The following is a 27,116-nucleotide window of genomic DNA, read 5'->3' as shown; positions in this document are numbered from 1 at the left end:
TTGCAATGCAGTTTGAAGGAGAAACGTCCAGGCGGATAGAATATATACATAATCCAGAGAATCCAGAGAATCCCGAGAATTGAGCAATATTGCGTCATCCATGAAAGACTTGCAAAAACACGGATAAAACACAGCAAAAGTTTGTTTTATCAAAACTACTTCAAACAAAACTTTATCAAAGCAAGTGTTGATCCTCTCGTTGGCGGTTTATTTCAATTGAAACGATTGGTACAACCTTTAAATCAATAAACGATGTCACCAAACCGACGGCGGAAATCTTGACCCGGAAAGTTACGAGAGTGACCCCATAAAATAAAACCACGGCTCGTTCATACCATTCGCAAAGCCCCCGGGCACCCGCTTTATGAAACGCCTTCAGTATGGGGCGGTCCCATTTTTCCTACACCTTCGTGTGGTTTGTGCAGTTAAGAAAATGGGCCGAGAACGATTTCGGAACCATAAGCGAAAGTGGCACACATTTTTCGCCTCGCTAAGCCGCCCGCTTATTCGGGCGACAAAATTAAATTACTTCCTTTACCCGGGCAAACAGGCTTCGATGGCAGCATAACACGTCAGCACAGGTGGTGTATGGATTGTTCAAAAGGACCCGTTAGAGAGAAAAAAACACACACATAACATATATAGGAAACCTGCTAATGAACCTTTTTTGTTTTGTAGCAAAAATGAGAAAATTTGCTTGTGCTCAATTGCGGCATCATTTAGAGCTACAACAGCTGTCACAAAAAGTGTCATTAATTATTGTGCTTTGCTGAGAAACTTCTTGTCATCATTTTCTAACGGAGTTTTGTTTTTGTGTGCTCTTCTTCGAAAGGTTTTAGCTCATCATAATTTCTAGCCCTAGCTCGCCAAAGTGTATCGATGTGTGCGCGGAGCGCGAAGGAAAAGCAAAACATTAAAATTAACTACAATTTCCTTCCGGTTGAACTCTCGCGACTAAGCCGAACGCCTGGGGAACGCGGTGGAAAAACATACTTCCAGAGCGTTCGTTGGGCACTGTTTTGTTCTCTTTGGTTAGCGCGGTACATGCAATGGACTGAAGGCACAGCTAAATTACATAGCAGCGGCAGAAAATTAGGTAACCAAAAGGGAGGTGTAACTAATTCCAATGTCCAACGGCGAAAGCTGGCTGGCTTATGGGTAGCCGAAGAAAGCTTACGATGGAACAAACATTTTATCAATATAGGACTGAAAGCGATGTTGAATTAGGAAAACAAGCTAGGTGTAAAAAAGACAAAGCAATATGCAAGGAAAAATCACCACAATTCCTTCTATTAATGATACAAATTTAAACAAAAATCATCAAAAGCATCGATGCAATAACACTATTTAAAAGGAAAGGGATTGTTATTCATAACGATAATAGCTTATAACGAATGTTAATAGAACTAACGATTTGTAATAAAATAATAAACACAAACAACATCATAAACATATAAATATTACAAACAAATAAACCAATAAACCAACAAGCCACCATCCAATAACGTTTTCCTTCCCAATAATCACACCACAAAACTTCAACAGCATGAACATTGCTTCATAAAGTAGCTACACCTAGAGCACCAAAGCCAAAACACCCCAACCCCCCAAGCACACAAATCCCAGCCAATTGAAGCCATATTGGAGCCCTCTGCTTTTCGCCAACAGTACGGCAAAGACACCAGCACATCACCACCAAAACGAGCGAGCTTCAGCTCACCGAGGGAGCATGCCACGGGGCAAAAGCCGGCTAGTGGGCTGGTTGAATTTTATCGTTTACATATAAATTTCCCATAAAATCGACAACGTCGTCGGCCGCAGCATCGGCTGTTCGGTTCGCCCTTTTTCGACCCCTTTCACTCTATCTCCGCTGTTGGCTCAACTTTTCATTTCTTTTCAGATTTCGTTCGAACTGGAACCGCACGGATTCGTGGGAATAAAGAAGAAGCAAAAATAAATCGAAAACACGTGCACTCTTCCAACCCAACGGATGGACGGAACTGTGTATGCTAATTCGGGATCGATAAAATTCACACATCTCCATGCGATTGGAGAACCTTTACTATCGATTTTCGATCGATGCCGGTGTAAAATGTACATGAGAACCGCATAAGAAACATCTCTTCCAGCGTGGAAAATTAAATGCTTTCAAAGTGTCGATTCAACAGCACCAGAGCAACGGGTTGAGTTTTCCTCCCCGGTATTCCCATCAAGAAGATAAACCATTTTGGGTTTATTCTCCCTACAAAAGAGATTGATTTAACCATCGGTTGTCTACCTTTCCACATGCATACAGGAACGCTTTGAAATGCTTCATTCTTCATCACTCTTCACCGGACCTTGGCTAATCAATCACACCACCGAAAAGGGAAGCATGTTCGCCTTCGCCGCTGTAAACATTTCTTTTTCAGAAAACCTCGCTGGACACGAGAAAGGCCATGGAAATGAAAATGTTGGTTCTGTTTCTTCCTATTCTTGCCTTTATTGCTGTGAGTTGTTGATTATGGCGAAGGTTTAGGGTTGCTTCTTTCGGGAAAGACCACGTGGAAGATTGATGACTTTCCCAATCACACACTCACCATGCATGATTTGGATAGGAAACCTGCTGCAGAAAAATATATATATATTCGATCGATAGCACAAAACGCAACTAGTGATGTTACATGAGAAATTGATAAAACACTAGAGCTCGTAACATTTAATTTGATTTTGATGCGGAGCTACTTAAATCCCGCCCGGAGATACCCATTACCAAATAATTGGACGTTGGTTTGAACATAAGAATACATGTGCCATGAGTCAATTTAGGCTGAATCGTGATAAATCGTGACATAATGTCTCAATACATTCGAGCACGACGAGGCCAACAAGCTTGAGACTCCAGCACAAAGCCTGCGTGCACCCTCCTGCCAATGATGCACGAACATCAAAAGCTTAAAGCCACGCTTCATCTCTCATCAATTTCGCTCAGACGAGGGAAATAGGAAATTCAATCAACAGACTCGCAAGACTTACTTCATTTCCTTCTCGCCAATCATCGGCTGCGCCTATCCGCGAGGTTACAATTTCTCGTTTCGTGTGCTTTGCCTTGGCTGCCCGGTATTATCTGGGTTTTCTTCTTCCCACATACGGACACGGCAGGCCTCGCTGGCATTTTAACAAGCCAAGTTTGATCAGCATAATTAACATTGGCTACCCAAATCTGTAATCGCATCCAACGCTGCCAGGCGTTGTACGATCAGCATTTCCACTTTTACCGACATGTTTCTTTCATGTTTCACTTAGCTCGGCTGCTGCTACTGTTGCCAACCATATCATCGCACGTCACTAGCTTTATGCTGAGACGGTCTGCTACGCGTAGTCTCGCCTTTCGGAGAACATTATCCGAACGCTGTCAGTGTTCGATACGATTGCAATATGCAACTTCACCGCATTATCACACGCCCACAGCCACACTCACACACACGATCCCAGGTGTTTGTCTTCGCCACCCCCGGGGGAGGCACCTGCAGCATGGAATGTGAATTTATGGAACAAGTATTTTGTAAGCTATCAACACACACACAAACGATGCCTTGTTTGTTGTTTTTCTTTCGCTTTTTTTTCGCTCGTTTCAAACCATAACCACCACCTGCAGCAAAAACATGCCCCGCAGCAGAGCATGTAAATGGGAAGGGTAGGCGATGGAGGGAGGCATGCAGAGATTTTAGTTGAGTTATGATAGTGAGGTGCGCTTCCTGGCACCCGGTTGAATATACGGCAGGCACGTGCGCGCGTAGTGGGGAAAAGAAAAACAACCCGTCGAGCACAATTGAAAACAACATTAAGCTGTACTGTGCAACAGTAAAGAGGAGGAGGGAGGGTCTACATACCTCTTTCGACAGTAAAACAGTCAAAACATCTAGAGCTCAAACCCAATGCAATGTGGTTACATTACTTCGGTGGTGGTCGTAGCGAAGTTTTTTTATACCTTACACCAACGAAAACCGTGTGTTTTGATGGCTTTCTATGTGGATTCGGTGAAATGGAATGAAATCATCTTACAAAAACTCCTCTTGCACTTGTCAACAGGGGTAGAAGATTTCGGAAGCAATAAAAGATGCGTTTTATAAGTGTTTTTTGCTTGAGATACCATCATCACACGGTCATCCCTTGCATTCTTTTAATATTGCAATATCTGCGCCTTGTGCATAGACATTAACAGTTTTCGCCATTATTGTCCATTTTATTATAAGCACGTAGTAAAACTGCAATAATCACACTATCGTTGCGCTTACGCAGCGCAACACATTACATTGGTTTAATCGCGCTTCATATTTGATTTGAACCCGCGACCAGTGGTGCTGTACGACCGTGGACGTGACACCGACACCACGAGACTGCTATCAATTTGGGTCGTTGCATACGCAATAAAAGCCACTGGATGCATGTGTGGTTTTGTATGTAAATATTCAATTTCTATGAAAATGAAACAAAGAAACATGGCTCATAATACCAAATACAAATTATCGCTTAACGAAGATTGTCTCTTGTGCAGTTTCATACCAAAGTGGTTATAATTGTTTATATTTCTTTACATTTTAGCGTATGATGTAAAAATAATACATTAAACAAGTCTTCATAATGCTAATTAATAATAAAAATAATAATAAAAATAATAATAATAATAATAATTATTATTATTATTATTATTATCATTCTTACTATTATTATTATTATTTTTATTATTATGATTATTATGTTGATGATTATTATTATTATTATTATTATTTTTATTATTATTATTATTATGTTGATGATGATGATTATTATTATTATTATTATTATTATTATTATTATTATTATTATTATTATTATTATTATTATTATTATTATTATTATTATTATTATTATTATTATTATTATTATTATTATTATTATTATTATTATTATTATTATTATTATTATTATTATTCTTTTTTGTTTTCATGACCATTTAAACCCGATTTAAGTCGCATTACTATTATATTTCTTTAGTTTTAATAAAAATAATAAATAATCGTAGGTAAATGATTATATACTTTAGTAATATCATTTAGCTAAAGAATATGAAATGAAAAGCTGTATGAATGAAGTTAAATAAATTCCTTTAAAAACTGCATATATCACACCAAAAGATACGAAGACATATTTTGCCCGCAAACGCACTCATAAACTACGTAACAGACGCTTGTTCCGACGCCACAGGCGATAACATACCCTTCTCCTGCTAGCTTTGCATCTTTGCAGCTTTCGGGTTAATCCTGTTTTAGGGCTTTCAATTAACGGACGGATCAAGTTTTACGGCACCCAAAAGCTATTTCCTCCCGCTTACCATCGCGTTCGCGTTCCGAGTAATCGAAGCATCACCTCTCACAAGAGGCAGTCTCGCAAACTTGCGCGCATGCAGATCAAGACACCATTTCATCTCATCACGATTTTCCTGCCACTTTTCCTGCTGTTGGGTGTCTTTCATCCGGTTCGTGGAAAAAAAACGAAACGCATATCGAGCTGATTGTGTAGCTGGCAAAGAGGAAACATGCGAAAAACCCAGCCAGGAGGAAAAATCCACTTTATTGCAGCACTAAGCGAAAGAGATTTGCGATTGCCAAAATACCCAAAGCGCTCGTCGTGGGATAAGTTTGAATGCTTCTGCGCGGGATTCGCAAACAATTTACTGCAGCGAGCTAAGACGTACTAAACTTGCCGGCGGTGGTATTCGAAAAATGGGGTTTAAAATTTTAAAGCAAAAATCAAACCCTTCATCCCGCCCTTTTGAAGGGAATTTGCTAAGCCTTCAAAATGAAACATCCAGCATAACAAGAAAAAAACTGAACTCAACACATTCTCTCTGGCTAGTCTGGCTTGTCAATCAACAAATGTACGCACAACTGTATCGCAAATCGAGGATGGTGACAGAGGGAATTTTTTTTTCTCGCTAGGATTAGAACGCGTTTCGATTCGCTCCATTTACTTCTGTCTGGCGTTCGGTGGCGATCGAACCGAACACAGCACCAAGAACAAAACACACCTCGTTTATCAAATCCCCTACGGACTGAGCCGGGCTGAGAGTACGGGACGTCCCGCGCGTACGGTTCAATGGATTGTCGAATGTCACATGACTCCTCTCACTATGATTATCAACGCGCGGGCGCGCCTTCCCGTGACGGGGAAAATCTTCACCCATCGGGCCGAGGGATGGGCCGACGGGACGGGTTGGACAGCATAGCCGTGAGGGGAGCTCGGGTAGGATTGGACGGATGCTCGAGCATACAGCACACCGATGAGTCGGCACTGTGAAGCCAATGGAAAAATGAGATATCAAAAAGCATTTAGGAATTACTGAACCGTGTCCAGTGCTTCTCGTCCCCCGTCGTTATGTCGTTTACGTTTCGCTGGAAATCGGTTTAAAATGGAAGGAATTTCATACGCGCCCCGTTTGGTAAGAGACTCTCATTGCTAGCCCTTTCGGGGCTGGAAAATCACCAGAGAAAATAAACCACTCTTGGGAGCTGACATCCGTGAAGATAGCTGTTGACTTTTATTCAGATCTCTTGAGGAAAGGTTTCGGTTGATTAGGACAGTACACTAGAGCAAAACCTCTGACTGATATTAATATCAATGGAAAGGTGTTTTGAAGCATTGAAGTTTCAAAACCGAAAAGAACATCTAGCAAGATCATCTCATGCAGCAGATGGTGGAACTAAATACAGCGTATACAGTTAACATTCTAGACTTTTCATGCTACATGTCTTTAGTCGTCTCCAATAGTTGTAATACAGTTATAGCAACAGTCTATACATTTCTAATTGAGAAACCTTTGGTTGTTTCTAATCAATGAGCGCATCTAATGAACAATATTCAGATTTTGTAAAAAGTCCATATGTATTCAGGAGAACCTAAGTTAGTTAAAAGTGAAAATAATGGACACTGAGAGTTCATATCATGGCGCAAGATAGAAACTTTTTGTTTTATTTTCCAAAGAGAAGGAATCTTGATGTACTCCGAATGGAGCTAGATATTGTACTGTTCGTCAGGCACCAGTGTACGACATTTGTTTAAGGAACTTTAGTAAGCGCCGGTAACTAATAATTGGTATGCGGTAATCATGCCCTTCATGGGATAAAACCTATATCTCCCCCATACACAGAGTCAAGTCAAGGACCATGATGGATATTAGTAAATAGAATATCAAAATCGATTTCAAATAAACTTGCAATTTCCTTCCGTTTCTAATGAAAAAACTCATTATTTTTGAAAATCTCAACCAATGGAATTAACTTTATTCTAATTTTTTTCTTATTTTTTTTACTGAGTTTGACTTTTCTTTCATATGAAGATGCTCGCAATTCTTTTGCATTTTTTTCGATAGTATTTACTAATTATTACATCTGTACCGTAATTACAGTGAAATTATTGGTCTACCACATATATAACCAAGATTAAAATATCAAAGAAATGAGGCCTGCTAGGGTTTTCCACTGTTTTTTTTTGGCAGTTTCCCAATATTTTCAATTGCTTGTGAGAAGAACCCTGTAATATGTTTATCCCACTGTGAATTAATCAATACGACGTCATGGCAAGTTAGCCATCAAAAGATCGCAAACCCAACAAAGGTTGTTGTGTGGAGTAAGGGAACAGGGAAACGTTTTCCCCCATCAATAATTAAACACAACTGTAAATAATCAAATAAATTCATTATTTTAACTTACCTTCGACATTGTTGTTGCGTTGGTGTGCAATTACCCCGCTTCCCGTTGCAGCACCAGGAACGTGTTGTGCCTTCGCTCTTCACAGTCGAACGTCCACGCGCGGGCGAGACGTCATCGGTTAACAGTTAAAGCGAGCACCAAAGCTCTCGCGTTTTACCAATGGAATGTGCTTATGTGTGTTACGTATTTGTTTTTCCTCCTCAAACCACCCACTATATTTTTCTTAAATCACTACACAAACTAAAAGCGGGCTTTTCCTGCTGGCCCCAGGTGGGCAAATTACATCCACTTTTTTCGTCACTTCAAAAAGGGCACACCAATTGACACAACCCGGAACCAAAGGGGCCCCCAAGGGCCACAGACACACTTGTGCACACACACACACACACTAACTCCACGTCACTAATTAACGATGTACGATGGTGAGAAAATTGATTAAAATAACCATCGGATTCAGCTTGATGGTTGCTCTGGGGCGTGTATCACACAACACAACACACACGACGGCCAAAATTCACACAACAAAAAAAAACCAATTGGTTTCCAATTTTTCCAATAAGCCTCTTTCTCGAATCCTCTCTACGCTTTACGCCACTCTAATGGTAATCAGCACATATACATTCACACAAACAAACAAACAAACAAACAAACACATGTAGAAACTGTACGGATGAGATCACAAATGAAAACGAAATTAGATGGAAAATTCCCGCAAGAGATAGAATTTCACCACATTAAAACGGACACTTGTGGGGGGGGGGGGGGGGGGCGAAAGAGCACAATTGTGCAAGCAACAAGTCATACACGTGGAGAGAAAGAGAGAGAGAGAGAGAGTGTATGTATTTGTGTCCGGTGAAGCCCCCAGTGCAATGGCTACGTGTGTCGTTGTCCTTTGCCGCACGCCGTAGGTTCACTTTTCGGCCTCTAGCAACCGCCGTCGGAGGCTCATTACACCTCCGTAGTGTGAGTAACAACATTAGCAAACGAAGCATCGTACCCGCAACACAAACTACTAATCATTATTGTCTTAGTGATTTCGATTTCCTGCAGCCACACGCAAAGGTTAAGCGTCTTTTAAGTAGTGTTAGCAGTGCGCCATATTGGTTGAATCGGGCGGTAGGATTGGTGAGAAGGTAGCACTAATGTCGTATACTTTCTTTCCACACTTTCACACCTACAGTGGCAGCTAATTCTAATACAGCTTTATTTGCACTGCTTTTTGCGGGATATAAGCCTTCCAACAAGGTACAGTACGCTCACAAAGGATGCTGTGACGCACCAGGATCGCATCTGTCAAACACTCGCACACACACACACATACTTACATCGCAAACGCACCTGTCTGAAGCTAGCTAGCAGGTGCACAAACACAAACAAGAAGGTAAGCTCGCTTACAACAAGTCACCAAGCTCCTATTATTTCTAACCTCCAAAGCGCAGGATTATGACCCTGACGCACACACAAACACACACACTGGCTGCCTCGTTTCCTCTCCGACAATCGATTGCCCGCACACGGTAACCGAACCGAGAGGAACGCGGCAACGCACGCCACACAAACGTCAAATGCTGCTGCCCGGCACAACGACGAGTTCACAAATGACGGGCGCTCCGTGTTGTGACCGGCCGGATTGATGATGGTCCGGCTTTTTCGGGACCGCTTTCTTCTCCGTCCGCCATCATCATATCGCGATTGGCACACACACACACACACACACACATTGGTACGGCGCGATTCACTTTCTTCGGTGAGCACTTAACTATGCGTGGGGCGGCGTGGAGCGGAGCTTCCCGATTGGAAGGTGTAAGATTGGATAGGTTAAACCTCACCCGGCAGCACCGGGGTGGGTTTTGGGTACGATCCATCAACACCACGCACACCCTCCCCCCCTTACCTTACCTTTTTCTCCCGCAGAGCCAGTGTGTGAATGTGATGCGCGCCGGTGACTTACGGAATGACTTTTCTATTCGGGCAGCCGGCAGCTGGAGCTGTCTTAGAGTGGCTGGCCCCACACTCTCACTTTCCGGCGGCGCTAGCCACCGACAGCCTCCACCAGCGTGCCCCCATTACAGCCATCGCTTTGCTGTTGTTGTTAGCTTTTGTTTTCTTGTTCGTCTCACCCTCCACCACTCCGCACCATCCCCCGGGAGAGAGAGCCTTAATTTCCTTCCAACCGCTGGCAAAGGAGGGGAAAGTTTTACCTCTGTAAACCGTTACGAGAGGCCAGCCACCGCCACCCTTAATGGTTCTTCATTATTAGGCTCGGAAAGTTTTGCAAATATTGCCACCGAGCGATGTGTGTGTGTTACTAAAAGACCAGACCTTGATCAAGGGCGACCGGTTGCTGGCCGCAGTGTGGTTGGATGCTGCAGGAGAGAGAAGGAAAGAAAGAAAAAAAAGGCACCCGTCGAGTCCGGTGAGAGTTTTGGAGGTGTTACCTTTCGATCAAAATCTCACCCCAACGAAGCATCAAAAATTTGCACCGACACGCCGCGTATCACACCGTTTTCTGCCTCTTTTTTTGTCTTAAACGTTAGCCCTGATTGTATCGTTTATCTTGTTGCAAAAACACACTGCGAAGCAAACTAAATTGCTAAACCGGAGATTAAGCTTTTCTTTTTTTTCTGGTGTCTGTTTTTTCTTTTTTGATATTTTCTGCAAAATATGCGCTCAAAAGTTCAATTAAGCACGCGAAACCACACGATCTCCGATGATACTGCAGGTGCTGCAATCGGATCTGATACGGGAAGCCTCAGGAAGTGAGATGTTTAACACATACACAGGCGAACACATGATCGCGGACATGATGAAATAAGAACAGGGTGGACACCACGCGGGTACGTGCGAGAGGGAAGATATTTTAAGCGTACAAATTAACGCTTAAGCGACGATCACTCGATCGATCGAATTTTCGGCCTGGAGTGAACCCTGCCGTGCCGGGTTGATCATTTTGTTTTTTTCCCGTTTTTTTTTTGCTTTCTTTTATTTAGGCTTGATCTTTAACGTTATTCGTTCCAGGAGAAAATTCAGAGTTTGGTAAAAAATTGGAGGAAATTGGACACATAATTGGGATTGGGTTTCATATTTGCAATTTCCTTTCGTTCGTAGTCCTCTTCCTGCTGCTTCCAAGGGTAAGCAGATGTGAAATAATGTATCGCCAATTTCACTTGTTTTCGTTAACTTTTCTTACAACGTAGGCACTTGTTTATGTCAAACATTATTAGGTAGACAATCGCTTATGAATAATCTAGGACAAATATCTTCAATAATTTCTGAAGTGCTCTTTTTCAAAAATCCAATAAGTTTGTGATCACAGAGCAAAAGAAATCTATGTTGGTTTCATGATCAAACGAGTTTCTTCAGTTCTAAGCTGAACTAAAGCTGAATAAAGTATAAAGTATTCTAAAACATGCTAAAACACGTAAAATTCAGAAAATGTGGATAGCATGGTTATCACAAGACCTTAAAAGGATTGATCATGCTTTAATCAATCACGACAATTGTATCAAAGAAGAACATGAATTTTTGTCACAATTATCGAGCGTTTTCTGTAAAATTCTGACAGGATATATTCGAAGCGAATATCCAGGCATTTCCTTGAAGTTCAACTTATTATAATGAATTCTTCAAACGTTGCTAAAAGCATACAACTGAGGTAAAAATAATATAAACCTTTGTTCTGTACTCTCTAGAGTCTAGACAATGTTCTGCATTGAGACTGAGACTGAAAACTTTGTCTAGGGGGAAAAAACAAAATAATCTTTGAATTTTGCTTTCACCTCTTACGAAATCTTGTGAAAAACACAGAAAGCTGAGAAGCTTTGAAGTCTCTAGAAGCTGTCTTAAAATATTAACAGAAATTATTACTTCTAACTGGGGATTTGCTCAGAATCCAACAGGATTGATTTGCTCAGAATTCAACAGAATTGATTTTCCAACGACTTCAATGATCGTAAAGAGTTTTGACAGAAATTGTCAATGCTAATAATTAATCAAATCACATAAATAAAACAAAAGCAATTTAAGTTATTTTCACATGACCTTCAAAAATATTGCTAACTATTCTTTAGTTCAATTTGTGCCTCTAAAACTAAGCATATATTTGTTTGTTTCACTTAAAACACAAACTAACCTATTTTGAACTAGCTTCACATCTGGCTCTAAGAGCCAACTGATAAAACAAATTTAGAAAACCTGTTTCATTCCACAATTTTCTTTTAATCAATGTTCGTAACAACATCTTCTCCTTATCACACGTGCAGCCATTTCCAACCAACCAATATCTAAACCCAGGAAAAGACCCACTTTTCCCCAAATCGCTCACAAATTTATAATTTCTCCGTACTGTATATAATCCACCAATGTCCGGCGACCGCCCAAAAACGATGTTAATAACAGAAATAATTTTCTTATTAACACCACTAATGGGAGCACACCGCGAACGGGCACCCCCTCCCCCCCCCCCCCCCCTCCAAATCAAATGGCTCACTTTGCCGCAACGTCGATTGACGCCATCGGAAATAAATTTTAAAGACACCCAATCCCGCTCGATAACATCTAAACCCTACGCCCCAGGTGACCGGTGCGCACGCGGTTTCCACTGCGCCCGGAGGCGGGAAGGCGCATTGCTCATAAATAAGCAACTAACGTAAAACCTATCCACCTGAAAATCCAGTCGAAGCGACAAAAAACGCAACGCACCGCCGCCATGAGCGCGTAAAATGTAAGAGAAGTAATTAAAAGTGGAAAATATAACTATCAATCGTCGCACGGCGTGTGTACCATCTTCGCACGCCCCCGGGCGCTACCACATTTGGTCAGAATTACGTTACGTACCACGCGTGGTGTGGTACTGGCGCACGGCGTTTGGGCCGTTTGGACAACAGAGCCCCGGAAGGCTTCGGGCAGTATTGGCAGAATAAACAAACAGTCGGTGCTCGAAGATATAAGCCACTTTCGAATAAATTACTTGTACACGTTATCCCCGCATCGTTCATACATTATTTAAGCCCCATTCGTTGTTGGCGTCCTTTTTGGCGTAACGGTCAATAGGGTGCACCATCGTCATCGTCATCATCATCATCATCGTCATCTTTCGTCCGTTTTGCTTCATAAAGTTCACGCTGGGCGACAGGTGGAAGGTGAAGCAGTAGCAGTCTCCGCATCAGTAGCCGGCTTATGCCGAAAAAGCAAAAATGACGGAACGCTTTGGAAAGTCATTAATTACATAAATACTGCTGGACATCTGTCAAATAAAACATTAAACTAATTCCAGCATTTTTTAACTTGATGTTGTCATTCAACGGTTGCGATTTGGCCAAAGTGACAGGCGACAGGCGACATAATAGTCGGTTGCAGTTTGGAGTGACCAGCAGTTTATCTTAATTTTGAGCATTTCAGATTTTGTGCAGGTTTTATTCAAAAGCTTTCCCACCCTTTCCCTTTCCTTTCTCGCGGTGGGTGGCAAGACGAGGCAGTTTTGTTGAGGGAATTTGTGCTTTTTTCGCAATCTTACAAACTCCTCCCGCTCCGCAATCTACCAACATAAATGGAGGAAAGATTTGAACTCTTGATTGTTTTTGATGTAAAGTTTTTACTTTTGCGACACATGCCAGCAGTCGACAGCTTATCTCCCAGCCCGGCTCCAAAACAAAACACTGCAGTAACGAAGTCAGCAATCTCACACAATGGGCGATGTTTTACAATTAGATGTCTAATTTAGCGAACTTTTTCGCGTTCGGGTTCAACTTCCAGCAACTTTTAACAACTCTATGTAAGCACTTACCCTCCAGAAAAGCTTCACACAAAGCGATAAGAAGAGCTGCCATTAAATTGAAACCCAACAGTGACTCGCAGGCCAGAGGCTACCGAGGAGAAGAAACACCAAAACGAACCCTCGAATGCCCCAAGAGTATGTCTTATTATTCATAATTTCAGCTCAGAGTCACAGCATCCTCGACCAGCATGCTGCTGCCGGCAAGTTCTCACCCGAAGCGTAGGTCCCGGGAGTTGGCAAATGGGGAAAAAAAGGGCCGAAACAAACAAAAAAACGCACACACAAACAGCTTGAAATTCTTGGAGCAAAACTGGCTCCGCCTGGGGCGCGCGTTTCTGAAGTACAGGCCCGGGCAGGCACAAAACATAAACCAGGAAACGAAGCCAATCAAGTGTCGGCAGCGCTGATGGGTGGTTTGCACTGGCACATTGGGGGGGAACACACACACACACATACACTCACATACACAGTGGACGGCACAAACTCTGAAGTTTGTGGCAAGAAAGTTTGAGGGAATATCGGCAAAAAATCAACCAAGAATCCATCGTGCCGTTGTTATTCTTAGCGCGATCGCTCTCTCTCTCCCAGCAAAGTACGGCTTCCGATGCCGACTTCAACAAGCAAACCTCGCAAGATCAAGCAAATTGTGTGCAATAGCTGGCCTGAGCTTTTTATTTCCCGCTATGTACTTTGACTTTTTTCGGGAGCAATGTACGCTTCCGCTCGTTGCTTTTTCAATCGTCAAATATTTGTACACTCCAAGGAAATTATCCACAATTTTCGGTTGAAATGACAGTTGGCAGGCGCAACGGTACGAAACCACAAGTCAACTGCTTGCTACAACAAATAATGCAAACTCATGTTGTAGAGCTTCCGGCAGGGCAACTACGGAACCTAATTGTCTCCTTCACTAAACAACAAAAAAGCGCTCTCCAGAGGTCTCAGTGATAGGTGCTGGTGGTTTGAGGTAAGAGCAACCTAGAATGCAAGCAAACAAACCAATCGCAGCCGCACCAAAGCAGAGCAGTGATGAGAAAATTAAAAATTTAGTTTCAATTATTGGCCTCATTGATGCGACTTGCGAAGTGACTGGAAGTGACAGAAGCGAAACTGACGACCAGTGTCTCTCCTCCCGCGGTACTAGCTATTAGATCCTGCCGGTTTGGGTAGCTTTCTGTTGCCCCGGTTTGGTTTGATGGCATCGGTAATCGATAAATTGAACTCGGAAATAGTACCGTAGTCGTAGGCTAGCAATTATATAGCCCTTCGGTCGATGATTGCTGGTAGAAAGTGTTCCCAAATCGTTGAAGGTTCGTCTTCAGGCCGCCGAGTGACATTCGATCCGTTTCGGGTGGTATTTTTGGGTCCGCTGTGACGCAATAATAATTTTGACTTGTCCAACTGACGCCGCAATTATTGATTTTGTGTGCCTGCTGGTGCCGCTGTCCAGCAGCGTGCCGCAAGACATGGTTTTGGGGACGGTTGGAGAGTAGCGTTTGAAAAATGGGACCTTTGCTCAAATCATTCTAAATTTCAAGCAATTCCAACGCATAAAAATACTTCCAAACAGATATACATTTATGTGTGGATCATCATCTTCTCTCGCCGTTCAACTTAACCTACTGCATCGTTCAAATTTCGTACTTTTGTAAACTGCGTTGAAAAGCATGAAAATCGACGCACTCAAGTGCGTCACATTGCCTTGCCAACACGCACACGAAGGTTATGGCGCTTTCCCTGCAGCCTACCTTCGAGGTTTCCTTTCTGTCAATTCAATCGTGCGGTTGAATTTTGCCCGCTGGCTAATCCAATGAGGCTTTTAAATCCAATTTTAAGCGTCAACACATCTACACGTGCACACTACACTATAGTCCGTGTTCGTTTATATGTTTGTAAAGATGCACTTGTATCAGTTTTGAAAACGTTACAAATAAGGTTCTGACAGTTTTTTTTTACATCTGTTGTTTGCCAATGTTGTTATTCACTTTCACTTGTTCTTAATATGCCATGTTACGCTACTCTTATGCTCTTTGCACAATGCTACTCTATAGGGGGTTTCCTTTTGTTTGTTTTTCCTTTTTTCTTTCCTTTTCGAAACCACACTTTTCAACATCATTTCTCCAATTACAAATAAACAGAATAGTTAATGTACAATCGATTGTATACGCACTCACAGCTCAGCACTTTCTGTGTTGCTCACTCTCCTCCATCCCCACACTGGAAAGGTGGGTGTTTTCCCGCTTTTCCACATCCCTAACAACAGCACACAAACAAACACTTGCACGCCCACTCACTCACTCCCTGCGGGCTTAGCTTCCTTTCAACCCACACACACAGTACAGCCCTCCAGTAGGACTTTTTTTTGCCCTTTACCTAACAACACCAAACTCACACGCGCACGCAGATGCTCACAAAAAAGTGTAATCCTTTTTTCCCCAATTTCCGAATTTACCTTCCGAAAATGTTTGTGTCCGTCCGTGTTTCGACTGTACTACACACACGTGCGTCACTTTGTTTGTGTATGTGTACACTCTGTTCTAAGCTCCTCCACCCCGCGTGCCAAATAAGAAGGAGGTGGAGGAAGAACCCACCACGCGGTACCGGATGTCACAAAACGTAGGTTCGCTCTAAGGTTGGAGGCCCTCTGAACGAAACCGAAGCCAGCGAGTAACTGTTTGGTCCGTGGCTCCGCTTTCGGTCGGCTTCGAACGTACCGCAACGATTCCGTTTTTTGTTTCCACTGTTAGGCTTCCTCTCCCTCTCTCTCGCTCTTGGTGAGAGTAAACACGAGCCAAAACAAAACAATTGCCGTACGGGCAGCTACATGAGCGCGTTTGCAGAGTGTAATGCGAAAGGGAAAACAGTGAAAATTTTACGGTAGGGGAAAATTGTGTTGAGCGGAGAGTTTTGTGCTTGTGCCGTGCCGCTCGCTGTGCTCTCTAATGTTGCAGGGCGAACGCGTTGCCAGCGCTCTCTGGTGTCTCTTTTCGCAGAGGGATGTGGAATTTTCTTGCCATTTTCCCTGCACCGGCAGGTAGGGAGAGAGCATAATTTGAGCGCCAAACGCAACATATCCGCATGCCGGTGCTGGCGAGCCACCGGTTCGAGATCGTGCAGTGTTGCCAGTTGACGTTATTGGGGAATATTTTTTTAAATAACATAAACAGCGATAAAAGTTTTAAGAGAAAGATTGAGTGTTTACAAATAATAAACAATGGTTAAGATATTATTAAAATCAAATATTAAAAAGCTAAATAAAAAAAAAATGAAGTACATCTCAATTCTTGACAGTAAATAAGAGATCCGTGAAAAGTCGCCTATCTAATACATAAGAAGAAAACGTGATAATTAAGTGGACGTCAAATCAAAATTAAGAATATAAAACGTAAAATAAAATAAGCAAAATAAAACATAAATAATAAATCAAAATTAGAACAAGATAAGTATGAGTTAATACGGATGAGAACGAAACAGTAAACGTAAAATGACAAAAAACACATATAAGATTACAATGTACATAAAGGAAATACAAATATACACGCAAGAAGAAGAAAGATATTAAAGCAAGAAGATAGTCAATAAAAAATATTTTAAAATACTTAGTTTAAAAAATAATTACAGTTTACAAAGACAATTATATTTAAAAATCAAAAAAAGATTCCTAATTTAGAAAAAAATAGATCAATTCAGAAAAATACTTAACATAAGTAACTAAATGACGAAAATGAAGAAAAACAAGAAATAAAGTTTTTATGCAAATATCAAATAAAAATCTATAAAAAAAGGTAGTAAAATCAAAGCAGTAAAAAGGTAAACATAAAACACCGATACATACCTGTGCAAGCTTCGTGTGCATGCTATGCTCCAGCAATGTATGTGTATGTTTCATCCGCCGGAGGAGCATAATCGATTTACGATGCTCAATATTGCTCGCTCTCTCTCTCTATCTTTTCGATGTACATCCTCTCTGTTTCGATTGCATCCAAGCTCTCATTGTTTTTTTCTTTTTTTCTTCTTTCACAACATAAAAGACCAAACAGTTCATCGGTTGCCCAGCGCATCCCATTCCCTTACACATACATCGCAACATAAAAATACCCCGGCCAATCAGAATTGCGCAGAAGCCCACATTGAACGAACTTTGAAAAGCCTATTCACTGTGTGTGCATCGGTTTTGCACCTTCGGCAAACGTCAGAGACAAAACATGCCAACATGCCCCACCACTACCACACCAAAACACGGGCACGGCACGTTGCGTGTCTACAACCTTCAACCCGACACGCCAACCAGCCAGCGCACCACGTACCGTTACCGTTTTCCATCCCATTTTTTCGATCACGGTTCACTGGACTCTCACTGGGGGGTTGAGGCAGAAGCATAAAATATGCTGGCGACTGGCAGTACAGCGTGTGTGTGTGTGTGCGTATGCGCTGGTAGTTTGTTCCACCAGGCGCATACAAAATTTGCTCCATTTTTTCACCTTCGTTCCGACGGGTGATTTTTGTTTACGTCCCAATCCCCGCGTTTTCGACCTCCCCCCCAAAAAAAAAGACCACGAGGTAGTATACAGTCCCGACTGCGCTGCGCTGGTACATTTAATTCACAACATTGCTCGGGATGGGATGTTAAACCGCATCCCGATGCATAAATGCATGCTGACGCTTCCTCCTTCACCGAACACCGAACAGCGCATGTAGTGTGGTTTCCATTCGCGGTTTACACGCTGTCACGCTGGTCATTCATCGCACTGTAGAGTGGAGAGTTGTGATAGTGAAATATAAAAAGGAGCAGTTATGATATTTTTTCTTTTTTTTACATCACTTGGCCATATAAATTAAAGTTAACGTAGCGTTACTCATGCATAATGGAACGACACCACCGGTTGGAAGGAAAATATTGAAACACTAAAATAATAACATAAACATACAAAACATGATACTTTTGTTTTTAAACGTATAGTTTTCTTTGGAAAGGAAAAAACAATTATTTAGACATAGATTTTTTTTAAGAAAGATGGAAACAAACGAAGAAAGATAAAATATCATTAACAAGAAATGATAAATAAAATCGATAAGAAAATTTTATGAAATACATTTTAGTTTATCTTACTAAAATATTCTGAACTCAATTTATTTTGCCGAGTTCTTATTGTCAATCCTGCCATTTTTTTTATTGAAGTCTCAATGTTTTTCTCTATTAGATTAATTAAAATATTCAAGGATATTGATGAAAACAAGAACAGGAGCTGTGATCACTTCAGACAAACAACATGTAAACATCATTTACTATCGGAGATCTAGTAGAGAGAAAAGATATAAAGCATCGAAAAAATCACAAATGGTGTATCAAAATTTACAGATTGAACCAAGAATCGCTAATAGAGTTAAGAATCGAATCAAGAATCGAGAAATGATTCACAAATAAAGCAAATATTTGCGAGAATATGAATTAGAGATTCGTTTAGCACAATCGAACATTAAGATGGATTAAGAATAAAAAAACACGAATAAAGCATTAAAAAATATAGTATACCTAAGAAAAGCAGCTATTTATGAATCTTATCTCGAATATCGAATCAAAAAGCTGCATCTTTTCATGAATCACCTATAGATTTGAGAATCGAATCAAGAATCGAGAAATGATTTACAAATAAAGAAATCATTTGCGAGAATACGAATTAGAGATTAGTTTATCACAATCGAACATTAAGATGGATTAAGTATCAACAAATCACGAATCAACATTAAAAAATATGGTCAACATAAAAAAGCAGCTATTTATGAATCTTATCTCGAACCTCGAATCAACAAGATGCATCTTTCGCAAAGAAATGTTTATTGCATACAATTGATTGACTCAGCATCATGCTCAATTTATTTTGAATCTTTAAAATACTAATTTTTATATTTGCGCTGCATTTCGATCCTTTTCAGTACTCAAATTACGTTTCTCTATTCCTTCTTCAGCTACACAAGCAGCAAATCACGTTTATGTTTTTATTTAATTGGCAACGATTCGCTGATAGCGGGGACTTTTTAGATTTGTAATTTTTCAATTAATTCGATTCTTACCTTTTCAAACAATATTCAACTCAATTATTATCTTTTCAACTCATTTGCATTGTGTTCGATTCTTTTTGCGATTCCTTTCGATTTTTTTAATCGATTCTTCTCGATCCGTTTCAATTCGTTTCGATTTCTTTTTATTCGTGAATCAAGAATCTTAACTAACAGCACCAAGATTCTGCACGTTTTTCCTTATCTATTTCTTCTTTGACTGCTTGTTGTATCGTTCACTCTACTCGATTTCCTACGAACACTGCTGCATTTATGTTTATGTTTATGTTTATGTTTATTTGTCTATCGATGGACAATAATGCCATCTCGAACCATTTTAGTAATGTTTTACAATGAGTTCTTTACAATGGATTACAATAACATAGAACATAAAAATGTGCACTATGGAACCAAATTTAACACAGAAACACGATCATTAAACTCAGTTGGCAAAATCCTCGGCTCAAAAGCGTCGCTGACTGCGTTGAAATTACGGCACATAAGTAGGAACGGGTGAGAGGAGCCAAATTGTGTTCTACGGTCGTCGAGGGCCAACATTGCCCGAGTCCGGAGCGGCCTGGCCGGAACGTACAGGTTGATGGCAGCCAGTAGTGACGGAGAGTCAATACGGCCGTCGAGAAGTCCCGTGATGAACGACAACCTGGCTTTTCGTATTCGTTCACTTAGGGTGGGTAGCCCGAGTAGTAAACACCTAGTCCGGTAATCGAGCCTTTGGTTCCATGAGCGAAGTGCAAATCGTGAAATTTTGCGCTGGATTGATTCCAATCGAGCTAACGGACGCGCTGCAGTTGGCCACCATACGATATTTGCATATTCCATCAACGACCGGATAAGTGAGCAATAGAGCGCCTTGGTGCAAGGTATATGATTAAGCTCGCGAGTCATATTGATAACTAGTCCTAGCATTCTATAGCTGGTGGCTACTACGTGATCCAGCTGATCCTTAAATGATAGTTTTGTATCGAGCAAAACTATTTATCGATACGTTTTGTATCGATGCCGATCTCACTGCACTTGCTAGGCCTTTGTGTAGCAACACGCAAGCGCAAACACCAGCAAGCTGAAGTATGAGTACAACAGAATGTCATCGTTGTCATGCTGCAAAGGACACTTTATGGTTAGTTTTTCTGTTTCTTTTATTTTATTGATTTTATTCATACCGTTCTTAACATACGAGCGCGCACATATGAATTATTTCCCTTTTCTGTTCCACCTGCTTCTGTTTCCTTCGCCGTAATATACGCTCGCTCGATTACACACTACAATGATATTTTCACACTTTTTCAACTTAAGTGGGAAGAAAGAGCCACAAGAACCTAAATACCACGACGTAAAATATTCATTCGCTGACGATTTGGGGGTTAGGGGGAGGCTTTAAACTATTTCTGTTTGTTTCCGTGTCGCTGTGTAGTTTACACAGCAACATATTGTGCACCATCATTTTCACATTATGTTGCATTATTGTATACTCTTTTTAATGTTTTGTTTCGTTTTGCACTGTTTCCATTTCTGTACATCATTGTTACTTCTTGTTTTGTAGGAAAAAGTACGTTAAACTGATTAAAAACGATCTCATCCTCGAGATGATTGACGACGCCCAGAGTTACTAAACTAAAGCTTACGAAACAAAGCCGCACACAACGCTCGCAACACCTTTACTGGCACTCCTTCGCTTCGAGTGCTCTTATTTTATGGCATGATGGTGTACATTTTTTTTTTATTAGTTTTGATTTACTTTACGCGGGCAAACGGGTTTCCATCCACGCATTTAGGCCAATTTCTCATGGTTGTTCGTATCCGTTTTAGGCGCTTCAGATATGCGCTTTCGTTGCGCCTTCGAAAAAGTAATCGCTTACTATTTTAGTTGTTTTTTAAATCAGAGGACAATCGAAACTAAGTATTTCATTCATTTCACTTGAGATCATTGAGATGTACGTGTTTTGGAGGTGGCCTGTGTAAACACACACATGGCACAGTGGTTACGAACTATGGGCGTGTGCAGGAGATGTCGGTGTAAGGATGGATGGGAGGGTGAAAATGAAGGAAGCTTCGATTGGGCTGGGAAATCGGGCGCCTTCTTGAACAAGAGCCTCTCCCGTGGGACGACGGGTTCATGCAAGGTGTCGTTCTTTTTAATGCATAGTTCTACGGACAACACGAGCGCGGGGCGCTCTTCGCTCTCTCCCTCTCTCTATCATTACAATCGCTTTCATTTATGCTCTAAACATGCGCGCTACAGCTATACATACACTACAGTTAGTGTCTCGCAAATGTCGCGTACCTTAAGAATAGCTTTACCGACGCTAACGATCGAACGATTCTTGTCAACCAGCAGCGATGAAATGATGTGTGATGATGGACGACGTGTCAGGTGAAGAAATATGTAAGGATACCCCCTGTGTTTCAAGAGCAAACAAAAACACACCGGCGCGCTGCGATGAAAAATAGCTGATTGAGCATTTTATACGATTGTTTATCCCATCTTTCATCTCATGTTTTTTTTTGCGTTAAGAGCTTTTTGTTTTGCTGGTGTGTTATGTTTCTGTCTGTTGTATCTATTCTATCAATTCATCTGTTCAGCCGGTCTTCCTTTCAACCTTTTACCACTTTTACTCCGCTTTGTTCACTTGCTTTTTTCTTTTGTTTTTTTGTTTTTTTGTTTCAGGTTTGTTCTTACATCTTTTACAAACACCAAAACACACTTATCATACTTTCTGAATCATTGAAAATGGTTGTGCACTATAAGCAGAACTTTTATCACTAAACGGTCTTTCCTGCTGCGAAATGGCTCATTCGTACTTTACCTTTTCTTCTTGCTTCGCGAGTTACGCTTGTCGGCGGAGTGTTTGATGATAATCTGATAATGTTTCGCTTTTGCAAAATTTGCTACCGAGGCTTGATTGTTTGTGTTTTTGTTTTATCAATGTTAGCATTTTGCTTTAATCTAACGGCAATGTTGAAGTTTTATTCTGTCCGTATGTATAAGATAGCATGCGTGATTTGTTATATGCATCTGTTTTTTCTTGCTTTTGTTTGCAATTGTTGTTGTTTTGCTTCATGTTTTTCGCAGTTGTATATATTGTTTCTTTTTCTTTTTTTTTGCGTTCTTGCTTCGGGAAATGTGCAGCTACACTTAGGTGATAAAACATGATTTGTTTCCATTTGTTTTTTTTTTCTTCTTCTTTGAACTCTCCTTTTCACCTTTTTTTAATTGCTTTCGAGCCATACCGGGACATACTTTAATCTAAGTGAGCAAGATATAGGTTCAACATGTGGCTTGTTGCTGCTTGCATGTTTTTATTTTTTGTTTGAGTAGATTTTGTTTAATCTTCTTGTTTTACGTTTTGTCTATCATATTTATCATTTTTAATACAATTATGGGGGACCAGTTTCATTTTGTACGCATTTCAAGCTATTCAATCATTGCGCTGGTCTCTAATATGTACATGTAACTGTTATTTTCCATTTTGTTCTACCTTTTTTTGCTTTTGTTTCGTACACTTAGTTCTTTTGCTACTTCGCACTTCTTTTGTTTTTTTGTCTCCAAATCGTTTAAGATCTGTGTAGTACACAGTTGATTGTTTCGCTTTTATGGTAGTGTTAAAGTATACCGTCTAAAAAGTAACTGTATTTCAAAATAATTCACACTATACAGACGCAAACACGAACACGCATATACACACACGCACACGCACACAGAGTCGCAAACGTAATTCAAGGCACGAAGCACGCACACACAGGCACACGCACACATACACACACGCACACGGATGAGGAGAATCAATTAGCTAAAAATACATAATCGAACACGACACTTAATAGTTTGCTAGTCCGGACGTATTTTCCAGTTGCCAGTAATATGGCCTCGGTGAACTCTTTACATGTGTTTCTTTTTTTTGCTAATCTCGTCGTCCTCATCTGTTAAGCATTTTGGAGCTTATGAAAAAATAAATTCTTCCACAGCAATGCACGGACCACCTTTACGCGTCAAAGTATCTCCATCCTGCGTGAATCCTGTCTTTGAAAAGGCTGTTGTTATTGTGTATCGTGAAAAATAAGGCGCATTTCTGTATTGCATGCTTTATCGGCTTGCACATTCACTTAAACGTCTAGTTAAAAACAAAAACAAAGGCATTTATGCAAAAGGCCAAACACGTTCCTGTCCACTGTCTAAAAGCGTTTGTCGTCCGTTTCGTTTTTCGTTTCATCCAATCAAGGCCGAACCGTTTCCGTTACGTTTTCTTTTCGCATTCGCGGTGGCACAATTGTGTTCAAGGCAGAGAGAAGCGCATCTTCTTTCTTTGTCAAAATATAACATTTGCATAATATCTATTAGTCTGTTACAAGCTGCTTGAGGCACTACAACGTCGACACTGTTGTTGTTATTTTTTGTTTTGTAATATAAGGCAATCAATTCAGTTTTATCTTACTTTCTACTAACGAAAGCATTGCACAAAGTAAACGTTTTTACGCGTCATTAGCGTTGTGGGCACATAGGCAAAGGATGGGAAGAACATTTGGGCGCCAATATTTGTGAAAGCTTTTCTTTTAGCACTTCAACCACCAAGTAAAAAGCAAGGTACGGAGAGTGTATGTTTCGTTTCGGGGTGCTGAAATACTGAAACAGTGTAGGAGAAAGATTGAATCTGAAGGGTTGAATCGTCCCTCGTGCACTATCAACTGCGTGAACGCTAAGCTTAGTGTTGGCATGTAAGGTTTTTGGTTGCACTCGCACGCAAGATTAAATCTGCTTGTCGAGCACAGCGGGAAGCACAAGCAATAATAAAGAATAACGTCATTATACAAAAAAGCATACATCTCTGCGAACCTCTCTCTCTCTCTCTCTCTCTATCGCTCTCTTATAAATCTTATTAAACCGAACTCTATGAAACAAGTTAATTTTACTAGCAACTGAATAAAACTTTGCTACAAACATAAAAAAAAAGATATATTGTAACATAAAAACGCACATACACACATACACACTGTTGGAGCAGAATTTGTTGCACCACACTTACAGTACACGAAAATCATAACTCCAAACGGGTGCACGCGCGTGCGGAAGCAGTTTTCATACACCGCCACTCTCTGCGTAAACAATAAATTGCATCTTGCGTTTTCTTTTGTCTTAACTCTATACTCTTCTCATAGTTGCACGTTTGTTTGATGGCATCAGAATAATCTTATCACGTTCAAAAATCGTATCCATCCCGTTTGATTTGGATCTACTAGGCCTGACTCTTTCGGGGGAACATATAAATTGCACTCGCTCTGCTAGGACCTTTTTTTGTTTGCATAATCGCCGTGTGTTTGCAGCTGCTGCTGGTTGCCGTCAACACACAGGGGCACAGTTAACTGGAGAGCAACGTTTGTCTGTAGTAACTTCTCCAAAATAAGGCCAAACAACCTACATTATTGAAACCCTTTGCATGGTTGCTGATTCGTTCTTCGCGGGACAAATAGTAGCCCACACACAGGTACTGCAGCCTTTACTTCACAATAACAAAAAAGTGCATAAATTGGCGCATTTTGCAGCAGTATTTAAAAACAAACCCCTAATCATACTGTAAAGCGATGCCGGATCATCGGTTTAGTCGATCTAAAATTTAAACGGATACAACTATCTTTTATGCTCGCTTTCCATACCGGCGCACACGGATATTCTTAACAAGGTACGAAGAAACTGAACAGCATTCTTACACCGCTTAATCTGTCATCTGCTTAAAAGGTCGGGCGAATTAAAAAAAAAACAATTAAAACGTATAAAGACACTTATCAACAAAACCTCCCTTAAACTGCTAGCTGGCTTGCGTACATTACATTACCGTACCGTTTCTTGCATCGAAAACACTCTCGCGCGTAATGCACTAACATAAAAACTAAACCTTCAAATGTACTCTTTTTCGCCCTTTTTTCGTGCATGTGGTTTCGTTTTTTTTGCGTAATTAATAGATTGCTCTGGCTCAGGATGGTTGAAATCTTCCCGTTTCCGTTCTATAATGGCATCGTCCAGTTTACTTCACCTTTAGTCTTAAACGATAAGTATGATGCTATGTTTAGTCACTAGGCTGATACTAGCAAACACGTATCCCTTCCGCTCGGCCCAGCAATATTAGTCTACATTCTTTTACACCAAACTGTCCGAACACACGTCCGCCTTTACTGCTAAATGTCTAATCTGAAGACGCGCGAACCACACATACACACACCCACACCCCCTTACGACACCGAGCTGATCGCGTTGTGCGGCGAACCCATCTGCATCAGCACCTTGTCCAGCCACTGCAGCGGCCCGTGCAGATGAATTTCGATCCAGCACGGCGTTGACGTCACGTCCTGCCGGTGATATTCGGCGCCCCACCCCTTCACGAAGCTCATGCGTATCGTGCACATCTTGGTCAGCTCGTACACCGCCTCGAAGCCGTGGTTGACCGACTGCGACAGCAGCTGGGCGAACTCCTGGTTGTTGAAGATCTTGAGCGAGCAGCCGGGCGGTATTTTGCACACCGTGCTCGGATGGAACCCGTGGTGATGGTTGCAGTTCCGGCTCTGCACGAAGATCGCCGAGTCGGACAGACACTCCGCGTACACCTCGCCCCCGACGTAGTACAGGTGCACCCCCTTGCCGATGTGGCGCCGGGTGTTCTCGATCGTGCTGTTCCGGTTCACGTTGCTCAGCTGGCCGAGGCAGAAGCGGTCCGAGTTGTTCGACGGGTTCGTGAACCCGTCGACGATGATCGACGTGTTGGTGCAGTGGAACACCTCGCCGACGCGACAGTTCAGCTCGTAGTACGCTATGCTCGCCCAGTACGGCGGCTCCTGGTAGCTGACCGGTGCCACCTCGCCGTGCATCTGGTTCGTGTCCATCTGGTTGCCGTCCTGGCCGCCGCTCACCGTGTTGCCCTCCTCCGGCGGGCTGTAGGCGGGCGGGGGCGTCTCCGGCAGCGCCCCGTACGGGCTCTGCGGGTTCGAGCTGATCGGCCCCGGGCTCGACACCGACGACATCGGGCTGTTCGGTCCCATGTGCGAGGAAATGGGCGAGTTCGGTCCACCGCCTGCTCCGCCCCCACCATTGCCACCATTGCCACCATTTCCACCGCCTCCTCCACCCCCGCCACCCCCTCCACCACCACCACCTCCGCCGCCCATGTGCGAGTTGTTGAAGCCCGTGTTCGAGTAGTTCACGTTGTGCGGCATGTTTGGCTCGTTCATCTGGTGGAAGGGCAGCAGCGAGTGGCCCGGCGCAAACTCCGAGTGGCGGGGCACCAGCACCGGCGGCAGCACCGGGCTCTCAACGCGCTTGTAGTGGTACGGGTTGATGCACACCTCCTTCTGCTTCGCGCTGAACGGATACTGGCACGTTTCGATCGGCTTCAGCTCGTGGTGGCTCTGCAGGTCCGGCCAGCGCCACACGCGACAGTAGATGACGTGCGGCAGCCCCTTGCGGTGCGATACCTACGGGCAAAATACAGGGTAACAGTGGCGCGTTAGTACGAATCGAAACGATGCAAATACGAGAGCGGTGTGATCAT

The 27,116-nt window shown here is 42.0% G+C and overlaps 2 protein-coding genes across 7 annotated transcripts in view; both read right to left on the bottom strand.

Annotated features, from left to right (window-relative positions):
* The window catches only part of LOC120959635 (uncharacterized), a 154,401-nt gene extending 138,225 nt beyond the window's left edge, over positions 1–16,176 (bottom strand). The window contains exons 1-2 of one of the 3 annotated variants that reach the window (XM_049610263.1): positions 16,098–16,176; positions 7,731–8,132 (exon numbers count right to left, since the gene is read on the bottom strand). In XM_049610263.1, the coding sequence (XP_049466220.1) occupies positions 7,731–7,739 (9 nt within the window). In that variant the 5' untranslated portion in view covers positions 7,740–8,132; positions 16,098–16,176. Of the gene's footprint in view, positions 1–7,730; positions 8,373–16,097 lie in introns of those variants that run through there. The other 2 variants (XM_040383196.2, XM_040383197.2) reach the window with 2 other exon arrangements.
* Positions 16,177–20,702: 4,526 nt separating this feature from the next.
* Positions 20,703–27,116, bottom strand: part of LOC120955609 (protein mothers against dpp) — a 49,911-nt gene continuing 43,497 nt past the window's right edge. For all 4 annotated transcript variants that reach the window (XM_049610192.1, XM_049610193.1, XM_040376643.2 and 1 more), the window contains one exon: positions 20,703–27,039. In XM_049610192.1, coding sequence (XP_049466149.1) covers positions 25,804–27,039 — 1,236 coding nt within the window. In that variant the 3' untranslated portion in view covers positions 20,703–25,803. The remainder of the gene's footprint in view (positions 27,040–27,116) is intronic.

Source organism: Anopheles coluzzii, chromosome 3 (assembly GCF_943734685.1).
Source record: "Anopheles coluzzii chromosome 3, AcolN3, whole genome shotgun sequence".
Lineage (NCBI taxonomy): Eukaryota > Metazoa > Arthropoda > Insecta > Diptera > Culicidae > Anopheles > Anopheles coluzzii.
This window is presented reverse-complemented; position numbering and strand designations above follow the sequence as displayed.